The sequence below is a fragment of the Podarcis muralis genome, chromosome 1 (assembly GCF_964188315.1).
Source record: "Podarcis muralis chromosome 1, rPodMur119.hap1.1, whole genome shotgun sequence".
Classification (NCBI taxonomy): domain Eukaryota; kingdom Metazoa; phylum Chordata; class Lepidosauria; order Squamata; family Lacertidae; genus Podarcis; species Podarcis muralis.
The window spans coordinates 78,972,492-78,994,813 of record NC_135655.1 but is presented as its reverse complement, the minus strand read 5'-3'; the positions used below and the strand labels follow the sequence as shown (position 1 = coordinate 78,994,813).

The following is a 22,322-nucleotide window of genomic DNA, read 5'->3' as shown; positions in this document are numbered from 1 at the left end:
AGCACTATTTCTGGGTTAGCGGAGTCTGTAACCTGAAGCATATGTAACCTGAGGTACCACTGTACATGGCTAGAATTGCTAACACAAATGCTGCTTCTAAATCATGTAGGTTATTAAAAGATTTGTATGTATATTTTTTCCTATTGATTTATAGTCAATATTGTTTCTAGAATTCCATCTCCAGGGAAGTTTATCTGGGGCCTTCTGCATTGTTATTTTGTAGGTACCACGTTAATATACATTTTATTTTCTCAGGCATTTTTTTATTATTTTCTTTTACATATGATAGAAATGGAAAAACTGTTTTAAACATGGAAACTAAATTATCCATTCTGCTGAATCTGGGAAATTCTTTTATTTTAACAGCTTTGTACTACATTCAGTAAATATGAAGGGCTGGATAAAAGCAAGTTGAAAAACCTGTCGTCTGTCACCCAGGGCAAAACATGCTGTTCCATATCAACTGTTTGTCTAGCTCATGTCTAGACCATCCCAATTTGGGGACTGTGGGTGTGTTTCTTCAAAGCCTCCCTTCAGCCATTTCTCTAATCCCAACCGTCCTCTCCAGAAACAGCTGTTCTTTTGTGGCTGGGAAGAGTTTAAAGGCCACATGGACCCTCTACGGCCACATGGTATGACCCCTCTACGAGATCACCACAAGGCACTTAACCAATAGGAATGCATCTTCAAGGTCTCCATTCTGAGTCAGGCTAAGCTCCATTTTGTCACGTGTGTAAGCCTTGTGTGGAGTTTCTGGGACCTTGTGCAATCCATCAGTCTCCCTCCACCTGCTGCTGAGAGCTTTGGAATATAGGGACGTGCCCTGAATCAGGCCGTAAAGGAACCTCTCTACCTTAAAGAAATGGTGGGAGAAGCATGGGGTGCTGATCGTGTGGGATGCTGAGTATAGTGTTAAAGTCCCGTTTCGCTTTAAAAACCATGTGCACCTTTCTTCATCTTGGGGGATAGATAGCTGTGTTTTCACTCTCCCCAGCACCATCTAAGCAGAACCAGAAAAACACTTTGCTCTTCTCTTTCTCCAATGTTGCAATATGAGTGTCTGGGGACAAGACCCTTAAAAACAAAAAATGTCATCTGCTAGCCTGCTTGTCTTGTTTTGCAAATGCAATATCTATACATTTAAAAGTTTTCTGGTATTTTCATAGATGCATAGTTCAGTTTATCTATTCTGAACATCTTTAAATGAATTTTTCTCAGGCAATTAAGTGGTTGCCAAAGTACAGGCATGCCTCGTTGTATTGCACGTCACAGATATTGCTCCTTATGAGGATGGGGGTGCAACTGCAGGCAGCCCAGCCACATCCAAGGGAAGGAAACCCCCCGCCTCTGCACCACCACTGCCCCTTTTCTGGCCACAGTAGAGGAGTGGGTTGGTGCTGGAGCTGTTTTTCCCCCTCCCCCCTCTGCAGCCAGGAGGGCCTGGTACAGTGGTACCTCGGGTTACATACGCTTCAGGTTACAGACTCCGCTAACCCAGAAATAGTACCTCTGGTTACGAACTTTACTTCAGGATGAGAACAGAAATCGTGCGGCGGCAGCAAGAGGCCACATTAGCTAAAGTGGTACCTCAGGTTAAGAACAGTTTCAGGGTAAGAACAGACCTCCAGAATTAATTAAATTCTTAATCAGAGGTACCACTAGTGTAAACATGACTTTTGGATGCACGGGGAAACAAAAAAAAAGTGTGACTATCTTTATTACAACATTCACTTTGTTGTGGTGGTCTAGCACTGAACCCACAATATCTCTGAGGCAGAGGCGTCAACTTGGGCCCCAGTTTGTGGGTGCCCAGTGGTGTGCTCAACATAATGTCATGGCATCACTTTGCACATGCGCGCACATGCGTTGCTCAGCCTCCGCTTGCAGAGAACACAACAAAAGTTGTGTTTATTAATTCCTTCCATGCAGCTCAAAGTGACATATTTTGTTCTCCTCCCCGTTGACCCTCACAATGGCCCTGGAAGGTAGGTTTGTCTGAGCTGCAGCAACTGATTCAAAGATAGCCAGTCAGCCTTTTCGATTGAGCAGGGACTTGAACACCAGCTAAATCAGCGGTCCCCAACCTGCAGCCCATGGGCCAGAAGCAGCCCACGGAGGCTGTTTAACCAGCCCACAAGCTGCCCCCGAACCGAGCCGCCCGCTTGGCAAGTCCCCACATGCTGCACTAAACTGGCGCAGCGCGTTGCAGGGACTCTCTTCTGTGGCGCCAGAAATCGCTTCTGCACATGCCCAGACACCGGAAATCGCTTCTGTGCAGGCACGATTTTAGGCATCTGGGCATACGCAGAAGCTATTTCTGGCACTGTGGACATACGCAGACGGAGGATCTCCACGGGAGTGATCCGGCCCATGCCTGGTAAGCCTTGCCAACCCCTGAGCTAAGTATATAAGAACCATTGTGGGATCATATCATACAACAGAGGGTCATCCTGCCCAGCTGCTGAATGCATTGTCGTCGTCGTCGTCTTCTTCAAAATGCATCTATTTTTATCCTGAGGTACTTCAATGGAATAATTCAGAGGCTTCATACCTGAGCAGTACAAAATTGATAATATTGGCTGCTTCAACATGAGAGCCTTTTACTAGTGCTGAGGCACTATTTTTCCACAATTAGCTGCATGTGAAATATAAAATATAGCTAGAAGGGAAAGTATAGTGTTGCATTAATCAGCCGATGGCCAGGATCCTGTTTCATAGCATCAGCAGAAAGTCTCTGATCTGACTCTTGCGTAAAAATAAATCCTCTTCACCACAGTAAATAAGTTTTTTTTTTTAAAAAAAAAAAAAAGCTTTACTTGCAGAACTTGGTTTCTAAACATTTAGCTACAGACAATAACTGTTACAAAGCAACAAAATGATACGTTGCATGTTAGCAATGGGTTTCAGTCTTTTAAATTCCAGCAAATCTCTCCCTCTGACTCCGGAGTGAGTGCATGCTATTTAGAAACAAAAACAGCCAAAGAAGTCTTGTAAACTGCCATGCCATATTGAGGGAGGAGTCAGTGTTGCTGACTGGCTCCTATATATTTCTTTCGGCTGCATGTCTGAGGTTCCGAAGAAAATCACAGAGCATTTTGACTATTCCCAGGGAGCACTCCTTTGTCCTTTCAGCTATGAAGGCAGCCATTGTCTTTCTGCTCCTCTCCCTGGCATGTGGCTGCAACTCTGGTAAGTATCACCAATACTGTTGATGTCTCTTTAAGATGGAGGTAAAAGTGTGATCAAAACCAGAGATTGGCAGTGAAAATGAACAGAACCTTAAGAAGAGCCAGTCCCTTCCTTCCTTAAAACTTGAGGAAAAACCACCATTTTGTCCTCTCGACAACCCTATGAGATAAATTAGAGTGTGTGAGAAAGCGACTGCCTCAACATTCACACCATACAAGCATTATGATACCACTTTAAACAGTCACAGCTTTCCCCAAAGAATTCTGGGAGCTGTAGTTTATTAAAGGTGCTGAGAGTCGTTAGGAGATTCCGCACAGAGCTACAATTTGCAGAGGTCCCTTGCGAAGAAGGATTAATTGTTAAGCCACTGCATCGCTGTTATTAATTTTACACTTCTAAGGCATGAAATAAAATATGTGTAAAAAAATGTAATTTTCAAATCACTTGCTCTTCAGCTCTTCTTTTTCTTTTAACCTAGGTTTGATTTCTTGTATCGCTGTCAATACCATTGTGCAGAAAGGGCTTTTTAAATCGGATTCGGCGTTTCAGGAAGAACTTTCAAAGTACACAAGTGACGTCCATGCGATAAATGCTGCACTTAAAATGAGAGCAAGTGTATTCGAGTTGTCTTTGCTCCACAAACTGGCTTTGGTGGATCTGGCGGTAATCTTCTTTTTCTATTTTTTTTTTTAATGTCCTTGCTTTTCTTGCAGTTGAACCTTAACTCTGACGGGTCGTCGTAACATTTTCACAAATGCTGTTCAATTAAGAAAAACCATGTTAATGTCCACATACTGAACATGAAAGAATGTAGAATCACACAGGTTTCCAGGGACTTGAGTAATGTTTAAAAATTAGAACAAGTTTTCTATCTACTAGAGAATGGCAAAATCCTGGACCACTGGACTGGGTGCAACCTAGCCCCATGTGGTCTGCAGTGCCATCCTAGGCGGTGGCAGGAGCTGGTGCCAGGCTCAAAGCAGGAAAACCGGTGGGAAAACTGGAAGTTGTGTTTGCCACAACTTCAACCTCTCTCAGTCCTCTCTTACGTTTTGGTTTGTAGTTGCACCTGCAAGTTGCACAGTGCAAGTTTAGTGCTCATTTCTGCAGTATTTGCAAATAGATTTTACCTGGACGTAAATACACAGGATCGCTCCGTCACTAGAGCATGAGACTCTTAATTTCAGGGCCAAGCCCCACGTCAGGTAAAAATACCTGCATTGCAGGTGGTTGGGCTAGAAACACCCTCAGGATCCTTTCCAACTCTGCAATTCTATTCTTCTATGAACACAGAAATGAGCACTCAACTTGCGTTATATTGTGCTACGTTCCCAGAAGTGGCTTTTGTGTTCTGTGGAAGCTCATTTATAACGCAGAAATCAACAGTCAAGGAAATGTGAAAAGGGAATAAATTGCTGTGTGGAGGCAGTCTCGGTAGACAAAGTGGTCTTTTGAGGTGGCACCACTCACCAAGGTAGCTTAGGCTCCCAGATGCTCACTGATATTAGATTTAACATGGCCAGCCAGAGGTCCAAGAGCGTATGTACTCCAGCGGGGGTGGCTTGTCAAGCAAGCTGAAATCCCCTCATCTGCACAACTATTAAAGAGCCAGGAAGCCTGTCCTCTTTTGTATCTGGCCAGCCTAGGTACCACACTTGTGTTACATATAATATCAGCAAGTTTTTGTAAAGGAACATGTGAACAGGTGTGTGGCCATCCCAGCATCCGTCATGTAGACATAAGCACTAGTGGAGGAAGAGGAGTGGAGGGGAGAGCGCACCGCCCCGGCCATCGCAGCTGCCCCCCCCCCCACCAGCGCGGGGCACCACGCCCTCGCAGGTGGCCAGCCCCGCCCCCGCCTGCTCTCTGCCCCCCAGTGCGGGAGCATGAAGCTCTGCCACTGGACACAAGGCATGGTGCTCGAATAGCACTAGGTCAAAACTACCACAACAGTGGTGTACAATGATTTTCCGTATACTCAGTCAATGTTCTCCACTCTTCTTTAAACATATGTTCTTCTTGCTCTCTTGTTCTATGTGTTAAACCTGCAAGTTCTGCATATTCTAACATCTTAAGTTGCCAATCCTCTTTATCTGGGACCTCACTCATTTTCCATTTTTTGGCTAACAAAACATGGGCTGCTCTTGTTGCATACATAAACAAGATTTTCTGACACCTAGGAATTTCTGTCTGGGTTATTCCAAATTAAAAGGACTCTGGTCTTTTGGGGAAGGTAATTTTAAACATGTTTTTCAACTTGTTATAAATCATTTCCCAATATTCTTTTACCTTTTTACATGTCCACCACGTATGAAAAATGGTCCCCTCCTTTTCTTTACATTTCCAACACATATCTGATCGTACTTTATACATCTTAGCCAACCTACTCGGAGTTGGGTAGCACCTATGAATCATTTTCAGATAGTTCTCTTTCAAAGTGTAACATGCAGTAAATTTCAAATCTCTTTTCCAGAGTTTCTCCCAGAGGTTTAAATCCATATTGTGTCCTATATCCATTGCCCAGTGGGTCACTGAAGCTTTCACTAGTCCGTCTTTTGTTTCCCATTGCAATAGAAAGTTATACATTCTCGAGAAGAGTTTATCCTTGTTTTGTAATAGTTCTTTTTTAAATTGTGAGCTTTGGTCCCCAAACCCAAAAACGCTGGCAGCGTTAAGATAAATTCAACAGTGTAATTAATGTTTGAATGGTGTAAAAATGGAAAATTGATTTGAATGGTTATAGTAAAATATGCAGGAATGGAAGATATGTAAAACGAACCATGGAAAGAGAAGAGGGGAAGTCATTGGATATCAATAAGTTTGTAAAATGTCTATTTCGAATTGTAAAAATTGAAAAATATATATATATAAAAGACTAACACAACAATGGTGAGGGTAATCTGCGAAGATGTGAACTTATCCCATATTGCTATGTTGAGAGGACTTTATGCTGAATTTTTTTCTGCCCTTTTAATTTCAGGCTGATATACTGAAGCTGTGCTGACAATTCGAATGAAATCTTCAATAACATTGCAGGCCATCTGCCAGCAGCAGTTGCCCAGTACTGCTCACTGAATGATGCACCCCTTTCTCTTTCTGCTTTCACTGATCAAGCCCTATCCTTCCTTTAGAGTATATTCATCATGCTGTACAAAACCAATGAGAAACCTCTTTATAATATTCCTGAATAATTCAAGCTTCAAGTTTCATTAAAATTCCTTATCTTGTTGCATTCAGGTAAATTACAAACGATCTCTGTGTGTTTTCCAGCAGTTACAGCAGCAATTTGGGTCTCTGTAACATGTAGTGCTGTATGGCTGATAATACTTTTAAGGAGTTTCACTTTCAATCTTGCAAGTAACTGAGGCAATACAAAGGCTTATCCACTACAAGTAATTCAATATGGAAAAAGACGGTAATTGGTGTGAGACTGGGTAACTCTGCCAGTTCCAGGAGCATGGGGAGGTAACAAAGGTGAATTCTGACCACTGTCCCTTCACCATCTTGGCTCTGTCTTAAGTCTGCAATACGTGAAAGTAAACTTCAGTTCAAACCTTGTAAAATACAGAAATTGTCTGCATGAACATACAGAATCAAAGCATTCAATTTAATTTGAGAAATGATTTGGAACATGCATGGAAATTGCATTTGTGGTGACAACTGCAGGTGCAGGTTTTTTCATGTTTGTTTATTTTTATTTGACCAATTGTGGCTTCCCATATGTACCCATAATGAAGAACCTGCATGTCTTGACCACCACCCATGAATGCTGGTTTGCAAATAGCAGAAGCAGCCAAAAAAACCAACGCATGAAAATCAACTGCAAAAAAACTAGTGAAAATTCTACATGTTTAAATAATGTCGTTATTTTACAGGTTTAATTAACATAGTTATGATAAAAATAATCTCATTGAAAGAAAAATAATCTCATGGGAAAATACTGTAAAAATCAGTGCCTCATATAAATATTAGCAGCAAGTTTTTTTCGACTCTCGTCTGATGGACCAGAAGGTAACTCAATATCAGACCCTGAAGGTGTTTCTGAAGCACAGGAGCAGCCAGCCAGTTGGCATCCCCAGCTGGTGGGAAAGGGATGCAGGGGTGAAAGCCTTCTGTTTGTGCCTCAGCATGGGGGAAAGTGGCAAAGTGGGGTGGGGTTAGATAGAAAGCTGTTAGGCAGAATGATCCCTACTGTCTCAATTTCCCTATTGTGCCAAAAGGTGGAAGGCGATTGAAAGTCAATCAGTTTATTTCTGCATATCAATGACAGCACTTGTGATAGAATCCATTCCACAATCATCATCATCATCATCATTTATTATTTATACCCCGCCCATGTGGCTGGGTTTCCCCAGCGACTCTGGGCAGCTTCCAACAGAATATAATAAAATACAATAGTCGATTAAACATTAAAAGCTTCTGTAAACAGGGCTGTCTTCTAAAAGTCTGGTAGTTGTTTTTCTCTTTGACATCTGGTGGGAGGGCGTTCCATAGGGCGGGTGCCACTACCGAAAAGGCCCTCTGCCTGGTTCCCTGCACCTTGGCTTCTCGCAGCGAAGGAACCGCCAGAAGGCCCTCGGTGCTGGACCTCAGTGTCCGGGCTGAATGATGGGGGTGGAGACGCTCCTTCAGGTATACTGGACCGAGGCTGTTTAGGGCTTTAAAGGCCAGCACCAACACTTTGAATTGTGCTCAGAAACGTACAGGGAGCCAGTGTAGGTCTTTCAAGACCGGTGGTCTTGGCGGCCGCTCCCAGTCACCAGTCTAGCTGCTGCATTCTGGATTAGTTGTAGTTTCCAGGTCACCTTCAAAGGTAGCCCCACGTAGAGCGCATTACAGTAGTCCAAGCGAGAGATAATATGCATCACTCTTGGTGAGACAGTCCACGGGCAGGTAGTGTCTCAGCCTGCATACCAGATAGAGCTGATAAAGAGCTGCCCTGGACACATATCCAATGTTCCAATGTATCCAGAGCAGCTGTAGGGCAATCTAGTGATAGAGACAGTGATTTTGGCTTGATGACTACATGTGAACCTGAAATGAAACAAAAGCCATCAGTATTATGAAGGGGAACCAATATCCTAACATGGCTGGTTTCAGGTCAACAGGCAGTTGCTGGAAACAAAGGCAAGCTTGTCAACAATGCCATCATGTTCACTTTGCGTGGGGCATAATTGCTCATGAGTTCTGGGGCCCCACTTAAAGTGGGAAACAAGAACAAAAAATGTGTGGCTTGCTTTATTGTGATATTCGCTTTATTGCTGTGGTCTAGAACTGAACCCACAAGATCTCTGGGGTATTGTCGCAGACTGGCTGGACACGGGAATGGTGGGAGGCACCAGCTGGGGAACCCCCAAGGGAAGAAAGCTCAGAGCCTGGGGATTGGTGGTGGGATGATGATGAGTGGTCAGAGGGAGAAGAGAGAGCAGACTGGGAGGAGGAGGTGTTGGCAGAGGCGGAGGTAGCTGCTCCGGCACCCAGCTGTGCACCTGGGGGTGGGGCTAGCTGGCTGTGGGGGCAGGGCTAGCCAGTTCTGGGGGCGAGGCAAGCATCCCAGGGGGCGCCGCCCACGGTGAGTGTCCCGGGGGGGGGGGCGGAGGGCGATGTCACCACCCCCTTCCTCTGCCAGTGGGTGTCGGAAGCTGAAGAGGTAACATGGTTTATTGTTCAGGAAGAGGCTGTGGCAGAGGGAAGTCCAAAATCAGAATCTGAAGCAGGAGAGGAGGGAGGCCAAGAGGCAGAGATGAGTCAGGCTGGTGAAGAAACGCAGGTGTCCCCCTCTCCTGCTGCAACAAGCTCTCCTCCCCACAGTCTCCCAGGACCAGAAGAGGTCTGAAGACAGAGGAGCAGAGACAGGCGTGCCAGCATAGTTTCAGATTGCTTGGGAAGGACCCGGGGGGAGGATGAGATTCAGACAGCTGTGGGAAGGCAGGGACCTTCAGCCTCCACAACTGCCTCATAGGGGCAAGACCTACTGAGAAGAGTTGCTGTGCTCATTAGGCCTGGCTCCCCTGAGCAGGCCTTGCTTCTTCAAATAAAGAGTAAACGCTACGTACTCTGTGTGATTTATTGCTGATTTATGGCTCCCTGACAGGTATGCCTGTATTAGGATTGTGTATTTTCAATGTGCACTATTTTCCGATATTCTATTCATTCTCAGAGATTTTCATACCTGAAATTTTAACTTACAAGGCTGCCTGCATCATTAGAGACAACTTGCTTAGAGTAGCTGGCATGGGAGAGGAGCAAATTAATTCCCTTCCTTCTCCTATGCAGTGTGCCAGTCAAAATCCCCGGTTGCTTTTAGCAAAAGAAAAATATATTTGGAGATCCAGCCAAGGATCTTCCACAGGCTATGTGATTTGACTCTAATTCTCATCATGACACACACACACACAGCCCAGGCTTTCTTAAGAGTCATACCTGGTGTTCTAGAACACCCAGAAGTACTATGAAGGGCAATTGTCTGTTTCTATGGCAATTTCATGAAGGTTCTTCACATGAAGGGGAGGATAAATCCCTGCAAACGGAGATGGGTTCTGCCTGTTCAGAATTCCATCTTCTCCTTAAACTGTCCACAGCCCTGTTGACAGACAGCAAGGAAATATCCTGCAGAAAACACTGTTGCCCACATCAGTTAAATCTCCAAGGGCAAAAGAAGGTGAATTAGCACTCAGTGGCCATTTAAGAATTGTTTTAGTTTATATTCGTTTTTTCCTCTGTTTCATGTGCTGTGTAGTTAGTTACCTGACTCTTTTGGAAGTTGGTGGCTGATTCTGGGCAGGGGTTTAATACTGTAAACGGATCACTTAGATAGTGCAAACTGGTAATCAGCAACACAAGGTTTTCTATTTATTTATTTACTGGGTTTCTCCCAGGAAAGGTAAATCCAGATTAAACAGAGGGAGAAATACAGGCTGGTATTTTGATGACGACAACTATGCCATGTGGAAGCTACAAAAGATCTTGGATGCATGAAGAGCCCCTTCCCACAATAAATGGTGGCCACTGTGAGAACAGGATGCTGGACCAGATCAGCAGCTGGCATGATCCAGTAGGCACTTCTTATGCAGGAGAGGCCTAATTCTTCCATTCTTCGCACTTCTATCTCCAATACAACCCAGATAATACAATGAGACTCTACTGAATTGGTAACAGTCATGTTAATAGCTAGCTATAGATCCTGCCAGCTCAGTGCAGGGTACAATAGAGTTACCCCAAGTTTCCCCCCAGGAGGATGTATCCAACCTAACCTTTACACAAATTCGCTCTGTGTTCTTCATTTCTTAGGCTTTCGAATAGATTGCCATCATGAGTAATGGAGGTTGGGTGGGCACATGGAGGCCCCATCGTCCACGAGGACCAGTCATGGCCCAGTATTCCAGCCCTGGGCCCAAGTACAACATACCAGGAGCAACAGGTAAGCAAACAGAAACAGAAGTATAGTGGGGTTTAGAAAGTTGATTAAAAAAAGGGGGCTGGACAGCAGGAGCAGTCTGCCAGGCTGGCCCACCTCACAGAAATTGATCAGGGGTGGGGGAGCTCCATATTCCAGTACATATTTTCCCTTTGGGGGCATGTAGAAACTTGAAAACTCTTAGAGCTTGGGTCCCCTGCTGGCTCTTGGCTGGGGACACCAGTCCCCTCTGTATCCTGTCCCTCTCAGCTGCCCTGGTGCCCCACAACTAGAAATGACTGAGATCAGCTGCATCATCATAGGAGAACATATCTTCCCAGGTTCGATCCCTCGCGTCTCGGACTAAATGATCTAAAGAAGCAGGGCCAGGAATGTCCTTTGTCTTTGAGATACTGGAGAACTGCAACCAGTCGGAGGCAACGCCTTACTCCTGAGCTCTGTGTCTGTCCTTTTTCAGGTTATATCTCGCACATCCCTACCAAAAGGAAAGCCCCTGCCTACAGTATGTATGGCGCAAAGCCCCCATCCAGCAAAGACAGAGTTCCGGGTCCTTATGATGTGCAGGGCTATATGACAAACAGAGGAAGGCAATCGGCTCCGTCTTATACAATGGGTGGTCGATTCAGAGTGAAAAAGGAGGTTACCCCAGGTCCTGGTGAGTAATAGTCACCCACCCAAGGTATATGTTGATGGCATCTGCTAACCCAAGACTAAGGTAGAGTTTGGGTGCATCGTTCCAAAACTGGCCTTTGGAATGATTTCTTATGGCTACGTTGAAAAACATGCGGTGTCATCCTCAGATTAAATAATCCATATGAGTTGCTTGCTCAGACAGAGACTGGACTGATTCTGTTTGTTCAGTTTCTTTTTTCTTTTTCGTAAATTTATTTATTTGGTTTTTCAATTTAAAGTTTTACAATCAGATATCCAACATACGTCATAAGGTTCCATAGAATCTCCTGGACTTCCCTCCTCCCCTTTGTGGGTCCTATCGTTAATCATTTCCTCCTGCATCTTTTATAGTAATCCAACTGTCTGTTACGTTTCAACGTGCCTGATTATTTTTAGAGAATAAAAAAGCTCTGTCAAAGGCTGCATCTGGATGTTTGTCAAAAGTGTCCTTGAATCTTGCCACAACATCAGGCATATCTCGTATGCTACTGTTGGCTTTAGGTTGAATTTTGTCTTATTTCTCAGTTTAGGCTGCATTTTGTCTTGTTTTTTTGGTTGTATTTTTTATATTGTGCCATGTCAATTTTGGGTAAGCTGCTTTGGGCAGAATCCAAAGACATTTTTCCACTAGTGCAGGAGTGGGGACCATATATTGACCCTCCATATATTGCTGAACTACACTTTGCATCGTCTCTAGTCACTTGGCCCTGCATGCTGGGGCTGATGGCCATTGTGGCTCAACTAGTTCAACTAGCCTAAGGATTTCCACTTGCGCAACAGAACTTCTCCCTCTCCTCTCCCTGCATGCCTCTGCACCCACCCACCCTGCTCACAACATTTTGGCATCTGAGCCAGGCCCCAAAATGGTCCCCTGCCCTGCCTGAGAAGAAGGGGTGAGAGAAAATCTATATCCAAAACGGGGGGGGGGGGGGATATCAGCATTAGGTTCTGCTGCCCTGGCAAATTCAGCCACCTGAGGCAGTCACTTCACCTCATTGGCCACAGAAGGGACACCCAGTTTCCTGCCAGCTCGTAGGGACATAGATACTTTTTCGTCCACCGGTGCATACACCCTTTGTACCAGGGACAGTTCTGTGGCACAAATTTGCACAAAACACACACTTTGTTGGCATCCTTCTGTCTAGAGAGACAATGGAATGCTCCTCAGGGGGTGAAGTCAAACTGCCAGAGAATCACAGCGCCTGCTGTGGCTGCAGAGACCGGTAACTCGTAACTACTGCCTCCTGTGCTGTTTTTGCTGCATTAGCAGCACCACAGTGACCTCCCTGGGGTACAAGCCTGGGCAGTGTGTGTGGAGGTCCTGAGCTGCCCAGAAAACAAGACCCACCCCCTCTCAGCCTCAGTGATGTGGTCCAAAGGAAGGCAGAGCAATGCGTTTGGCACCAGCTTGGCTGCAGGAATTTGCCAGAAGGAGGCATACAAGACGCCGTCCAACCATCTTAGGGACTCCACTCAGGATTTGTGTGGTGTTTCCTCCTTAGCCTTTTCTTCTCCCGAAAACAAGGCAGTGGGTATGTATATGCATAAGGTAATTTATATGGAGAAACTAAGATGGTGAGTGGCTGGGGTCTTACAAGCACCACACGGTGAATAAGGCCCGAGTGCCACAGAATTAAAGTTAAGAACAGGAGATCCAGAAAACACCTGTTGTCTCTGCAACTCCCAGTAGCATCCCTGCTTCCCACAGTACGTTCTATTCCTTCTGTATCTGCTGTTTTATATTCATCCAACCGCGGTCTCATTTGCAATCAGAATAAATCATGCAAAATGTACATTCATCCTGCATTTTAATTCACATGCCTTAGTCAAAATGTGATGAGGGATTTACCCTCCCTGCACGCAGAATGTTAACTTTTTAATTAACAAAACTGTAGACAGCCCTTCAGAGGCTTTAGGACACGGCAGTCATTTTGGCATGGTGAAAGATGAGCTTTAATCTAATTGCATCCATTGCCTTCCCATCTACCTAGCCTCTTACTCACCAGAGAAGTCACGGAAAATAATTTATCAAAATGCTCCTGCACATTCTCTGTCATTCAGGACTCGTGGTTACAAAGTAGACGCCACACCAGGTAAGGCTTATCCCTTATGGTTTTGTTTTTTGCTTTGCTGTTGTTGTTGGAAGGCATCAAACATAGGTTGTCTTAAGAAATCTATCAATGATGAAACACAGCGCATTAGCTCAGGTCTATACATGTTTACTTGAGAGCAAGTTCAGCAGGACTTACATGTGCATGTTTAAGCCTAGGGGTGTAGTATTATGCTTTTGCCATTCAGAAAGGTCTTCTCTCATGGTGGTAAGGCTGTGGGTGGCTGGCATCATGCTAACCTGGTATTATTAGCTTGCTAAGATATCACCATTCACAAATTACGAAAAGAAGAGCGCCTAGCCTTTGCAGTTAGAGGATAGACTTGGTGGAAGTGGGAAATAGCTTTTTATGTTTTGACCTGTGAACTTGAGCGCTGGAGAGAATGTGCACATGGCCTCTGGAGGAAAATAAAATTAAGAAAACTCTTTTGAAATGGAGGAGGCGCTGAAAAGCAATTTCTGAGATACTGTATTGCGATGGTTCGATGTTCTAAGACAGGTGTGGGGAACCTTTGGCCCTCCAGAGGTAGCTGAACTACAGCTCCCATCAACCCCAGCATGGCCAAAGGCCAGCGATGATGGGAGCTGTAGTTCAGCAACATCTGGCGGACCAATGGTTCCCTACACCTCTTCGAAGGAAAATGGTCAAAAGTTTCCTAGGTGGTATTCCTGAGCACTTAGGCCAACCTGAAGTAGCTCTTTGGATCCCAGCCATTACCTCCCTCCTCCTCTGGCTCTGCTGGAAGTCTCTGGTGCTCCTCCCAATGGTCCCCATGTTCCTCTTTCAGGTCCCAGCGCTTACACGATGCCTGAGGTCCTTGGACCGCACACAGTGGCCACCTCCGCCGGCCCTTCTTACTCCATGACAGGGAGGAGTAAGCTTGGGCGTTTTGATGAAGACTTGCATAAGGTAGACTGCTGGTTCATTTCATGCCTTGCTTCTCTGTTGGTTACCAATAGTCAAAGTTGTGCCTGCTCTGGTCCATTTTTCTGAGATTTGTTGTAATCTTGATTTAATGCATACTGCTGGTTGCTAGTGCCAAAGAGCCAATTTATGCTCTTTCATGGGGGTCTGAATGCTAAAATTATTCATTCAGGAGCAGATAGAAATCTGGCTGTGATGCACTGTTCGCTCTTGCCATTTTACCAAACTTTTTGCAACGCCTTTAATCTTGTTTTACCCCTACTTTTTAGCTCCAGTTGTGCAACATCTTTTACTCTAATTTTCACGTGTCCTTAAAAAAAAAAAGCAACTCAATGACAGGTCCTATTTTCATATTTGCTTTTTTATTTTACAACTGCACTGATAAATCATTGGGGAGCGGAAGATAATTAGTGAGAGAAGTAAAGTGTTGCCACTGTAGAAACTATATTCAATGTATTTTGGTGTAACACAGGGAGCTGCTCAATTTTCCTGGGAAATTAGGAGATATGGATTGTATTATTACTTCATCTATGGGAATCCTGTTCCTTCTCTTACAGACCCCTGGTCCTGCTGCATATCATAAGCCTGATACAGATATCTACAAAAAGAGAGCGCCCAAGTATTCTATGGGCAGTCGAAGCAAGGGTCTAAGAGCTGGGAAAACACCTGGGCCTGCAGACTATAGTGTAGGAAAGGTGAGAAGCAGCTTCCTTTCATTCTTAATTGTTTTCAGCAATTATTACTCCCATGTACGGATATTCTCCTTTCCTGGCAACAGAGCCTGAAATCGTGGGATGTGAGGGGAGGGAAATGTTTGTCCTAATATTACAGAAACAGAAGTTAGAAGCTGGTCATAGGTAGCTTAGCAACCCTGTTCATTTTTGTTAGACGTAATTACCAAACCCATGGCCCATGCACATAACTACTAGTGATATTCTTTATCTAGATTGGTCCATTTGTCGCACGGGTCTGATTGGGACATCACATTGCTGCTTCAAGAAACCATGGTTTGTTAGCTCAGGAGCAAGCAGTGAGATGGAGCAGTCCCTCCTCTCCTTATGCAGCTGGCTGTCAGAGAAACTTTCTGTATTGTTGAATGACAGTTTGCCATGATGTCTAAAGTATAGCTTTAAAGCTCTCTACAAGCCAGGATTGTAAACCGAGAACAACCAGTGGTTTGCAATCCTGGTTTACATGTGTGCTTAGACCAATTTCCCGGCTTGGATGTAATGCAAACTATAGTTTAACAAACCAGTCTCTTCTGCTGCCAAACACATGGTTTGACAGACTGGGAACATAGTAAGACTACTCAGTGGCGGAGGAACCTCTCTGGCACCCGGGGCGGGACACCGAGGGGCAGGGCAAACCGCCCAGTGGCAGACACGCGACATCTGTACGGACTGCGCATGTGCGGCGACCATACAGGATGCCACACATGCGCAGTCCATACGGGCAGCTGCTCTCGTGCGAGGCAGCCTGTACGGTCGCCATGCGAAAGGCAGCCTGTACGGTTGACCGTATGGATGGTGCGAGAGAGCAGCAGCCCGTATGGACACTGCGCGAGCGGCGCCCTTACTGACTGCGCGCACCCTCAGCTGCTCTACAGCTGGGGGGAGGCAGGGGCCATCTTGTCAACCCCCCCCCCAAGTGGAACCCAGGGTGATCCGCCCCCTACTTCATACACCCCTGAGACTACTACAGGTGTGTGCAAATTAGTTTGGGGGTTTTGTGAACTGGTGAACATGAAAATCGCATGAAATTTTGTTTGCAAGTGTGTGCTGCTGGATCTTGAAACTGTACACACTCCATTTCCAGAATCAACCATGGTGCTACTTAATTGCATATGAAGTTACTCAGACCAGAAGAAACAAGATGTTGAAATTACTGTTTATCTCCAGGGGTCCACAATGCCCAGGATATTCATCTAGCTCCTCCAGCAGTATTTCATGAAACACTGCCCCAGTTGTGCTCTGCAATTATTAATTATCTGTACTTAATTCTTCCACTTAACATTCCATTTAAAATGCTTCTTACTCAGTAAACCAGCAGGAAGCAGCCTGTTCTGTTAAGCAGAACACAGAGATCAAAGAACAAAATGAAGAATCTGTTAGCAGAAGCCTAGCCTGTTTCACCTAATATATTTTACACTCCTTCTGCTTCTAGGTATCATTGCTCAAATCTTGTGCTCCAGTTGTCACTTTTGGAATCAGACACTCCGACTACACAACACCTCTGATTGTGGACGTCTGCTGAATTCATCCCTTGTACAGAAAATGATTTTTCTACTGATATTTCTATATCATGTTCCTCCACATTTTAACAGTTAACCACCAGCTGTTTAACTGCATTTTTTTACAAATACCAGAGCTAAAGGACCATTTAAAATATTCAGAAACTGATTACCATTCAAGACTGAAGTTCTGTCCTCTGATGAAGGGATATGCCATAAGCCCCTCTTGTGAGGAAGACAAAGCGCAGCTCACACTTGCCCTACTCTTTGAGCCCATGGAATACATATCTAAATGCATGTCGGCATTCTGACAACTAGTATAAAATTAACGGTGTCATTCTTCATAAAGTAGGATCCAATATATATTAAATATATATATGTATTTGTGTAAAAAAGCTACTTGTGTTCCTGATCCAGAATTATTTCATGGAACTTGTTTGTTGCAATAACTCACATAAAAAGTATTTTGTATATTCCATATCTTCAGCTGAGAAACGTGTTTTGAAATAAATAAATAAATCAGGAATAAAATGTTTATTTCATGTCCTAGCTATAAAATAAAACATCAGTTCTTTTGTAGAGGGTTCACTACTCGAAAACTGTAGGAATATTCTGAACTTGAAAAGTAGAATGTTAAGCTTTTTCATAGAGAACTAGCAGTAATAGTGATAACAATACTGCCTTGCAGCTCAGTCAGGATTCTCACCCATTAATACTGGTACAGCAGCTGAAATAATTGATGCTGTGAATGGTTGCATCCCCTCCTGCACAAAGGTGTTGAGGGGGAACCAGGATCTCGCCAGTTCCCCCTCCTTATCATCCTTTGTGCATTATATTTATTGTGTTCATCCTCAGAGCAACTCTGTGAGGAAAGTCATTTCACAGATGAGTATATGAGGCTGCACCTGTTTTCCCCCCCAGGCTACACAATAAGCTCATAGCACAGATGAAATTTGTTCCAAGCCCTACTCTGTCCACTTGACCACAATTTAGACAGTAACTTTATTACGGCAAAAACTTTAATGGTATACAGTCCATAAAATCTGTTAAGTCTTTAAAGGTGCTACAAGATTGTTTTTGCTGCAAAAAGCAAATAAACTCACTTTCTTTCTCACCATGCTATAGCAACAGAATGTCAGTTGAGATACCTTTCAAAATAAAAGCATAAACTTCTTTATTTAGATTTATCTTTCAAAAGTCTCCTACCACATGATGTGGAATATCTGCGATCAGCTCTCCCAATATCTTTTTAGGGCTTTAAAAGGAGAGGGGTATTTAACCCTTTCCCTTGACACTGAAACAGTTAGCCCTGCTTTGAGACAGCAAGGCTATCGGCTTTGGGAGGAAGCTTTTGAGCAGTATTTTTGCCCTGATCTTTTGGCCCCTGCCAACAACTTTTAAGGCTAGAACAGGAATGGCATGCTACGAAGTTTGTCTGGCTTGGAAGCCAACTGAGAAGTGTGCTTTTAATTTTCTGGCATTAAAAAATGATAAATAAATCATAGTGACTTTAAAGAATTCGACATCTTTTGACAGCATCCCTGAGTTGAAGGTTGCTTAGCTTTTCAGTGACCTCAGGTTCCTTTTGCCCATTGCATTTTTAGGTGTACAGTACACCTAGAGATATGAGGTGAATATGACAAACATTACTGCAACCACATGTATCAGGACGGGTACACTAGTCTAAGAGCTACGATTCACTGCGTGTCTCTCTGGAGTATGCATTTAGGGGTTCACAAACTGGGGCTTGCCGCCTTGTCCCTCATTCAGAGGTTTTAGAAGACAGGCTCCTGGAAGATTTTTTGACTTGCCCTCAAAAACATGATACCGATCTAGTTAGCTCACTTGTTCTAAAGAAGCAACTATCTAAAGAAGCAACTATAACCTTGGGCAGCAGCCTCTATTGTCTTACATGCAGGAGCAAATATTTGCTTTTCATAAAAACAGCCGAAGGTTACTAAGAAAGACTTTAGAAACTACCTAGTATATATCCAGGACTGGCATGTTTTGCTGCCTGAGGCAAAGACAAGATGATGCTCCTTCCATTCCATGCAGCTGAATCTTACTTCACTACTAGCAACAGGATAATGTCCTCTACTGCACCTAAGGGCAGCAGGCTGGGGTAATTTTTGGCAGGTGGGGTGTGTGTAACATCCTGTGGCACAGCTGTGCTTTAACAGGTGAGGGCTGGAGGCTCAGGAACAGCTTGTGGGATTGTTGCTGCTTTCTCCCTAGCACTTGCTGAGCTAACTGCCTCACTTTGCCTAATACTAGGTCAGGACCTGTATATATCAGAATTTATACTAGGGACAGGGATACAGGGGGGGAAAATACTGGCAAGTGTTTAAAATCTGTTTAAATTTTATTTTTAACTTAAAAACCAGTGTGAAGGTACTATTGCTATGGTGATATGTTATAGAATAAATGAGAAACAAAAAAGCAAGAGTCACCCAAATCAAGCCAGGCTTTGAATGACAAAGATCAGCAATGTATCAACTAGACCATAATACACAGCAGAACTGTACCAGAATCTATCTTCTTTATATTATTTCAATTGTGACATAGTAAATTATGGAAAGTTATAACTGGGAAATTGGAACATCAGACCACCAGTTGAGAGATGAAAAACCTAGGCTGCAATCCTATGTGCCTTTACCCAAGTTTTGAGTATACATGCATAGGACACAATATATATCACACACACAAACTTAACTCCAGTTTTGCTGTTAATACCTTTCTGGCACTCCAGGTGCCAGAACCTAGTAACAAAAATTAAAACTGAGGAGTATTGCAAAATGCTACTTGATTCCAGAGAGAAGTGGATAATTATTCAGCAGCCAGCTAAAGAAGACTTAACCAAGAATCAATGAATCAATAAAATTCTTTAACAGAAAGGATGATTTGGACAAACTTTTTAAAGCGAATGTACTTTAACTTGCTATAAGGTAAGGTTTGTATAACAAGAAACAAATATAAATAATTTGGTCAGGGGACAGACTAGAACAAGAAGGAAAAAAATGAGATAAAATCATTTGTGCAAGTTCTCACTCTTCCTTCGTTTAGGAATATTCTCTGTTTTACTAAGCAAGTCCTTGAGAGTAATAGGCAAAAAGGATTGTTTGACTACTTATAAATGCTGGTGTTAACAAAAGTGGAAATAAATTCAAAGTTACTTTTCTAGGAAGAAGTTGTCCATATCACAATTAGTTCTCAAGAGATGCATCACTATCCTCCAGGTAGTATTTTTCCATTTAAATTGGGCACTTGAACATCTCTGACATGGGTGTCAGGATTTTCCTGCTGACCACAAAATTATAAGAGGTGGAATCACCAGCATGCTTTCCCACCCAGACAGCAGAGAGAATAAGGTATTATATAGACTTGGTTTCAACAAGGATGTGAATTGTGCTGCATTTAAATTTTCAAAGAAACAGTGACAGAATAAATTATATTCTTTTTAAGAGAGCGCGTCAAAACAATCCAGAGATGATACTGAAATCCACAGAGGTGCCTCTGGATCACTGTCAACATTTGAATAATATTTTCAGGATCTGAAGATCTTCCAAAACCATTTTCATCATCAGTTTTTCCCCCTCTTCAACAACTATCCAATACAAAATCTTGACAATTACTCAAGTCCGTGCTCTTGTCACCAAATAATAGAGGATGAAGAAGACTACAATCAGTCCAGCAGAGACGTAGCAAAGAAGTTTACGATTGTCTCTTCCCGACCGGGTCATAGTGGAGAAACGCTTCACACTCCCCGTCAGAAGGCCTGTCACACTCATGAAATCAGAATCCTAATGCAAAGAGTAGAAACAATAAGGTATTTAGAAGACATTGCTTACTGAAAGAAGCAACATGATTATATATACATATGGCATATTTAACTCAGTTAATTGAATTCCAATTTAATACTGTTAATATTTAAAAAGAAAACCCAAACAAATGCAGACACATGTGCTCAGATCCCACACCAGCAAAATACACTAGTGAAATTCAAGATTTGACCTTGTCAATAACAATTTTAAATGACTTTACTGCGTGCATATTTTGATCTCATTTATCCTTGCGATAACCCAGTGAGAAAATAAGACTTCTATGTGATCATTATAACATGTGGTAGTCTGTGCAAGGTCCACACAAGGTTTGCACACTTGTTCATTCAGGTACTTCTTGCATAAGAAATTCAGAATATTTGACACGAACCTTACTGCATAAAATAGTTTCACAGCATATTTGCCATTAGATACCAGATCACTGAACACCAGTTTCTCAGGGAATCACTACCAACAGAAGACCAACAAGTTTGGTCCCTCTTGGAAAGGAAAAAAAGATACGTGTGCATGAGCATGTTCCAGAAGTAGAATGGCATGCTAAAACACATTAACTCTCTGGAACAGAGCTACTTACACCAATAGACTTGTGAGTGACTTCTTCTCTGTACAGAAATATGTTCCAGTACAAACTAATTGTCCTATTTGCTCATGCTGAGCTTCATCAGTAATTCTTAAAGAGTGCAAACACTTGCTTACCATGCCATCCAAGTAGTGATTTTGATCCTCAGCATCTTTGTCAATGTCCAGTGCAAGCTATTGAAAACACAGAATGAAGCAGTTATTGACACCTAGACAACTTTCGGAAAGAACTAATAAAAGTGCAAACAAGAATATTATTTGCTCCTCAGCAATTCTCTGTATATTACTAAATACAAGGGGGTTGGGGACAAAAACAAAAACCCTCAATGACCAAAGTCTTCTGGAGAGCAAGACAGCAATCAAAGAGCAAGGGCTCATACAGACATCCTTTTTGCCCAAATGCCACAAATTTCCATTTGTTCTGATTCAGCGTGAAAGAGCAAGTTTTCGATGGGAAAGCGCCAGGGCAAGAGAAAGAAAACATGTTCAGTGATGACATTTCAAAGCACAGCCCTGTGCCTGGAAAACACAGGGCAAAAGGTAAGTGTGGATGAGCCCCAAGTAAAGTAAATAATCTACAAACCGATTTTAGCCGGGTGACTTTGGAGGCTAGGTTTTCGGTCATACGCTTGTTTTCCACATCTAACATATCATCCACAGCATTGGCATTCTGTCCTGAAATTAAGATAAAATAATTATGCCACTTAGGGCAGCTAAAACATAACAGCTGTTAAAACAAAAGGTAGTATGGTAAAATGTGTGGTTATTTTGCAGACCATCCCCTAGCTCACTCCAAAGCCTATTTTCACCATCACAGGGCACAGCAGGCTCCCCACTTGCTAGGTGGGATGTTACCCCACACTGCAGACACACACAAATGCCCTGCGTGGGGGGAAGAGTCCATTCCACCACCACAATAGAAAGCCACACTGGCAAAGCATGGGCAAAAAAGCTTGCCCGTCAGTCAACTACAGAAGACACAGGAGCCCCGAGCAGGGGGGAAGGTGGCAACTGTGACCTGGGGAGGATCAGAATGCCTCCTTTGTTCCCCGTCCCCCACCCCCAGCACAGGCCACGGAGGTCCTGAGGCAGCACGACGAGCCGGAGCAACGGCGCCCCCAGCCCCGTTCTCCTGAGGGAAGGCGCCGCCGCCCGCTCCGGCGCCCCCTCGCCAGCCTCTTCTGCGCTCTCACCTCGCCCCCAGTCCGCCATGGCCGCTTCCTGCCTTCGTGTCCCGCTCCGCCCACAGAGAGCAGGAGGAGGAGGAGCGGCTCGGCTAGCCGAGGAAACTCCCCCCTCGGCCGCAGCGTCCCCTCCTGTCGGCCCTCCCCTCGGCTGGAGAGGGAGGCGGCCTCAAGCTG

At 43.9% G+C, this 22,322-nt stretch overlaps 2 protein-coding genes and 1 long non-coding RNA gene across 3 annotated transcripts; 2 read left to right on the top strand and 1 right to left on the bottom strand.

The window, feature by feature from the left end:
- The first annotated feature begins 2,805 nt into the window (after nt 1-2,805).
- LOC144328510 (uncharacterized) lies at nt 2,806-6,438 on the top strand. Its single transcript, XR_013393776.1, has 3 exons — nt 2,806-3,189; nt 3,668-3,852; nt 6,170-6,438. It is a non-coding gene; the product is annotated as an uncharacterized LOC144328510 (long non-coding RNA).
- Nucleotides 6,439-8,768: 2,330 nt separating this feature from the next.
- On the top strand, nt 8,769-17,125 carry CIMAP1A (ciliary microtubule associated protein 1A). The gene is made up of 6 exons (XM_028736558.2): nt 8,769-10,609; nt 11,064-11,261; nt 13,270-13,371; nt 14,177-14,298; nt 14,871-15,008; nt 16,477-17,125. Exons 1-6 carry the CDS (start codon nt 10,501-10,503, stop codon nt 16,564-16,566), a joined length of 759 nt encoding a protein of 252 aa, XP_028592391.2. The 5' UTR covers nt 8,769-10,500; the 3' UTR covers nt 16,567-17,125.
- A 419-nt stretch (nt 17,126-17,544) lies between these two features.
- BET1L (Bet1 golgi vesicular membrane trafficking protein like) lies at nt 17,545-22,288 on the bottom strand. The gene is made up of 4 exons (XM_077932292.1): nt 22,155-22,288; nt 21,545-21,636; nt 21,079-21,135; nt 17,545-20,343 (listed from the first exon to the last, which is right to left on the bottom strand). Exons 1-4 carry the CDS (start codon nt 22,171-22,173, stop codon nt 20,176-20,178), a joined length of 336 nt encoding a protein of 111 aa, XP_077788418.1. The 5' UTR covers nt 22,174-22,288; the 3' UTR covers nt 17,545-20,175.
- Nucleotides 22,289-22,322: the final 34 nt, after the last annotated feature.

Coding starts and splice junctions, on each gene's coding strand:
- CIMAP1A (XM_028736558.2), top strand. CDS start 10,501: ATGAGTAATGGAGGTTGGGTGGGCACATGGAGGCCCCATCGTCCACGA. Junction 10,610..11,063: donor CAACATACCAGGAGCAACAG/GTAAGCAAACAG, acceptor GTCCTTTTTCAG/GTTATATCTCGCACATCCCT. Junction 15,009..16,476: donor CAGACTATAGTGTAGGAAAG/GTGAGAAGCAGC, acceptor TTCTGCTTCTAG/GTATCATTGCTCAAATCTTG.
- BET1L (XM_077932292.1), bottom strand. Junction 21,136..21,544: donor AAGTCACCCGGCTAAAATCG/GTTTGTAGATTA, acceptor TGTTTTCAATAG/CTTGCACTGGACATTGACAA. Junction 20,344..21,078: donor ATCACTACTTGGATGGCATG/GTAAGCAAGTGT, acceptor TCTTTGCATTAG/GATTCTGATTTCATGAGTGT.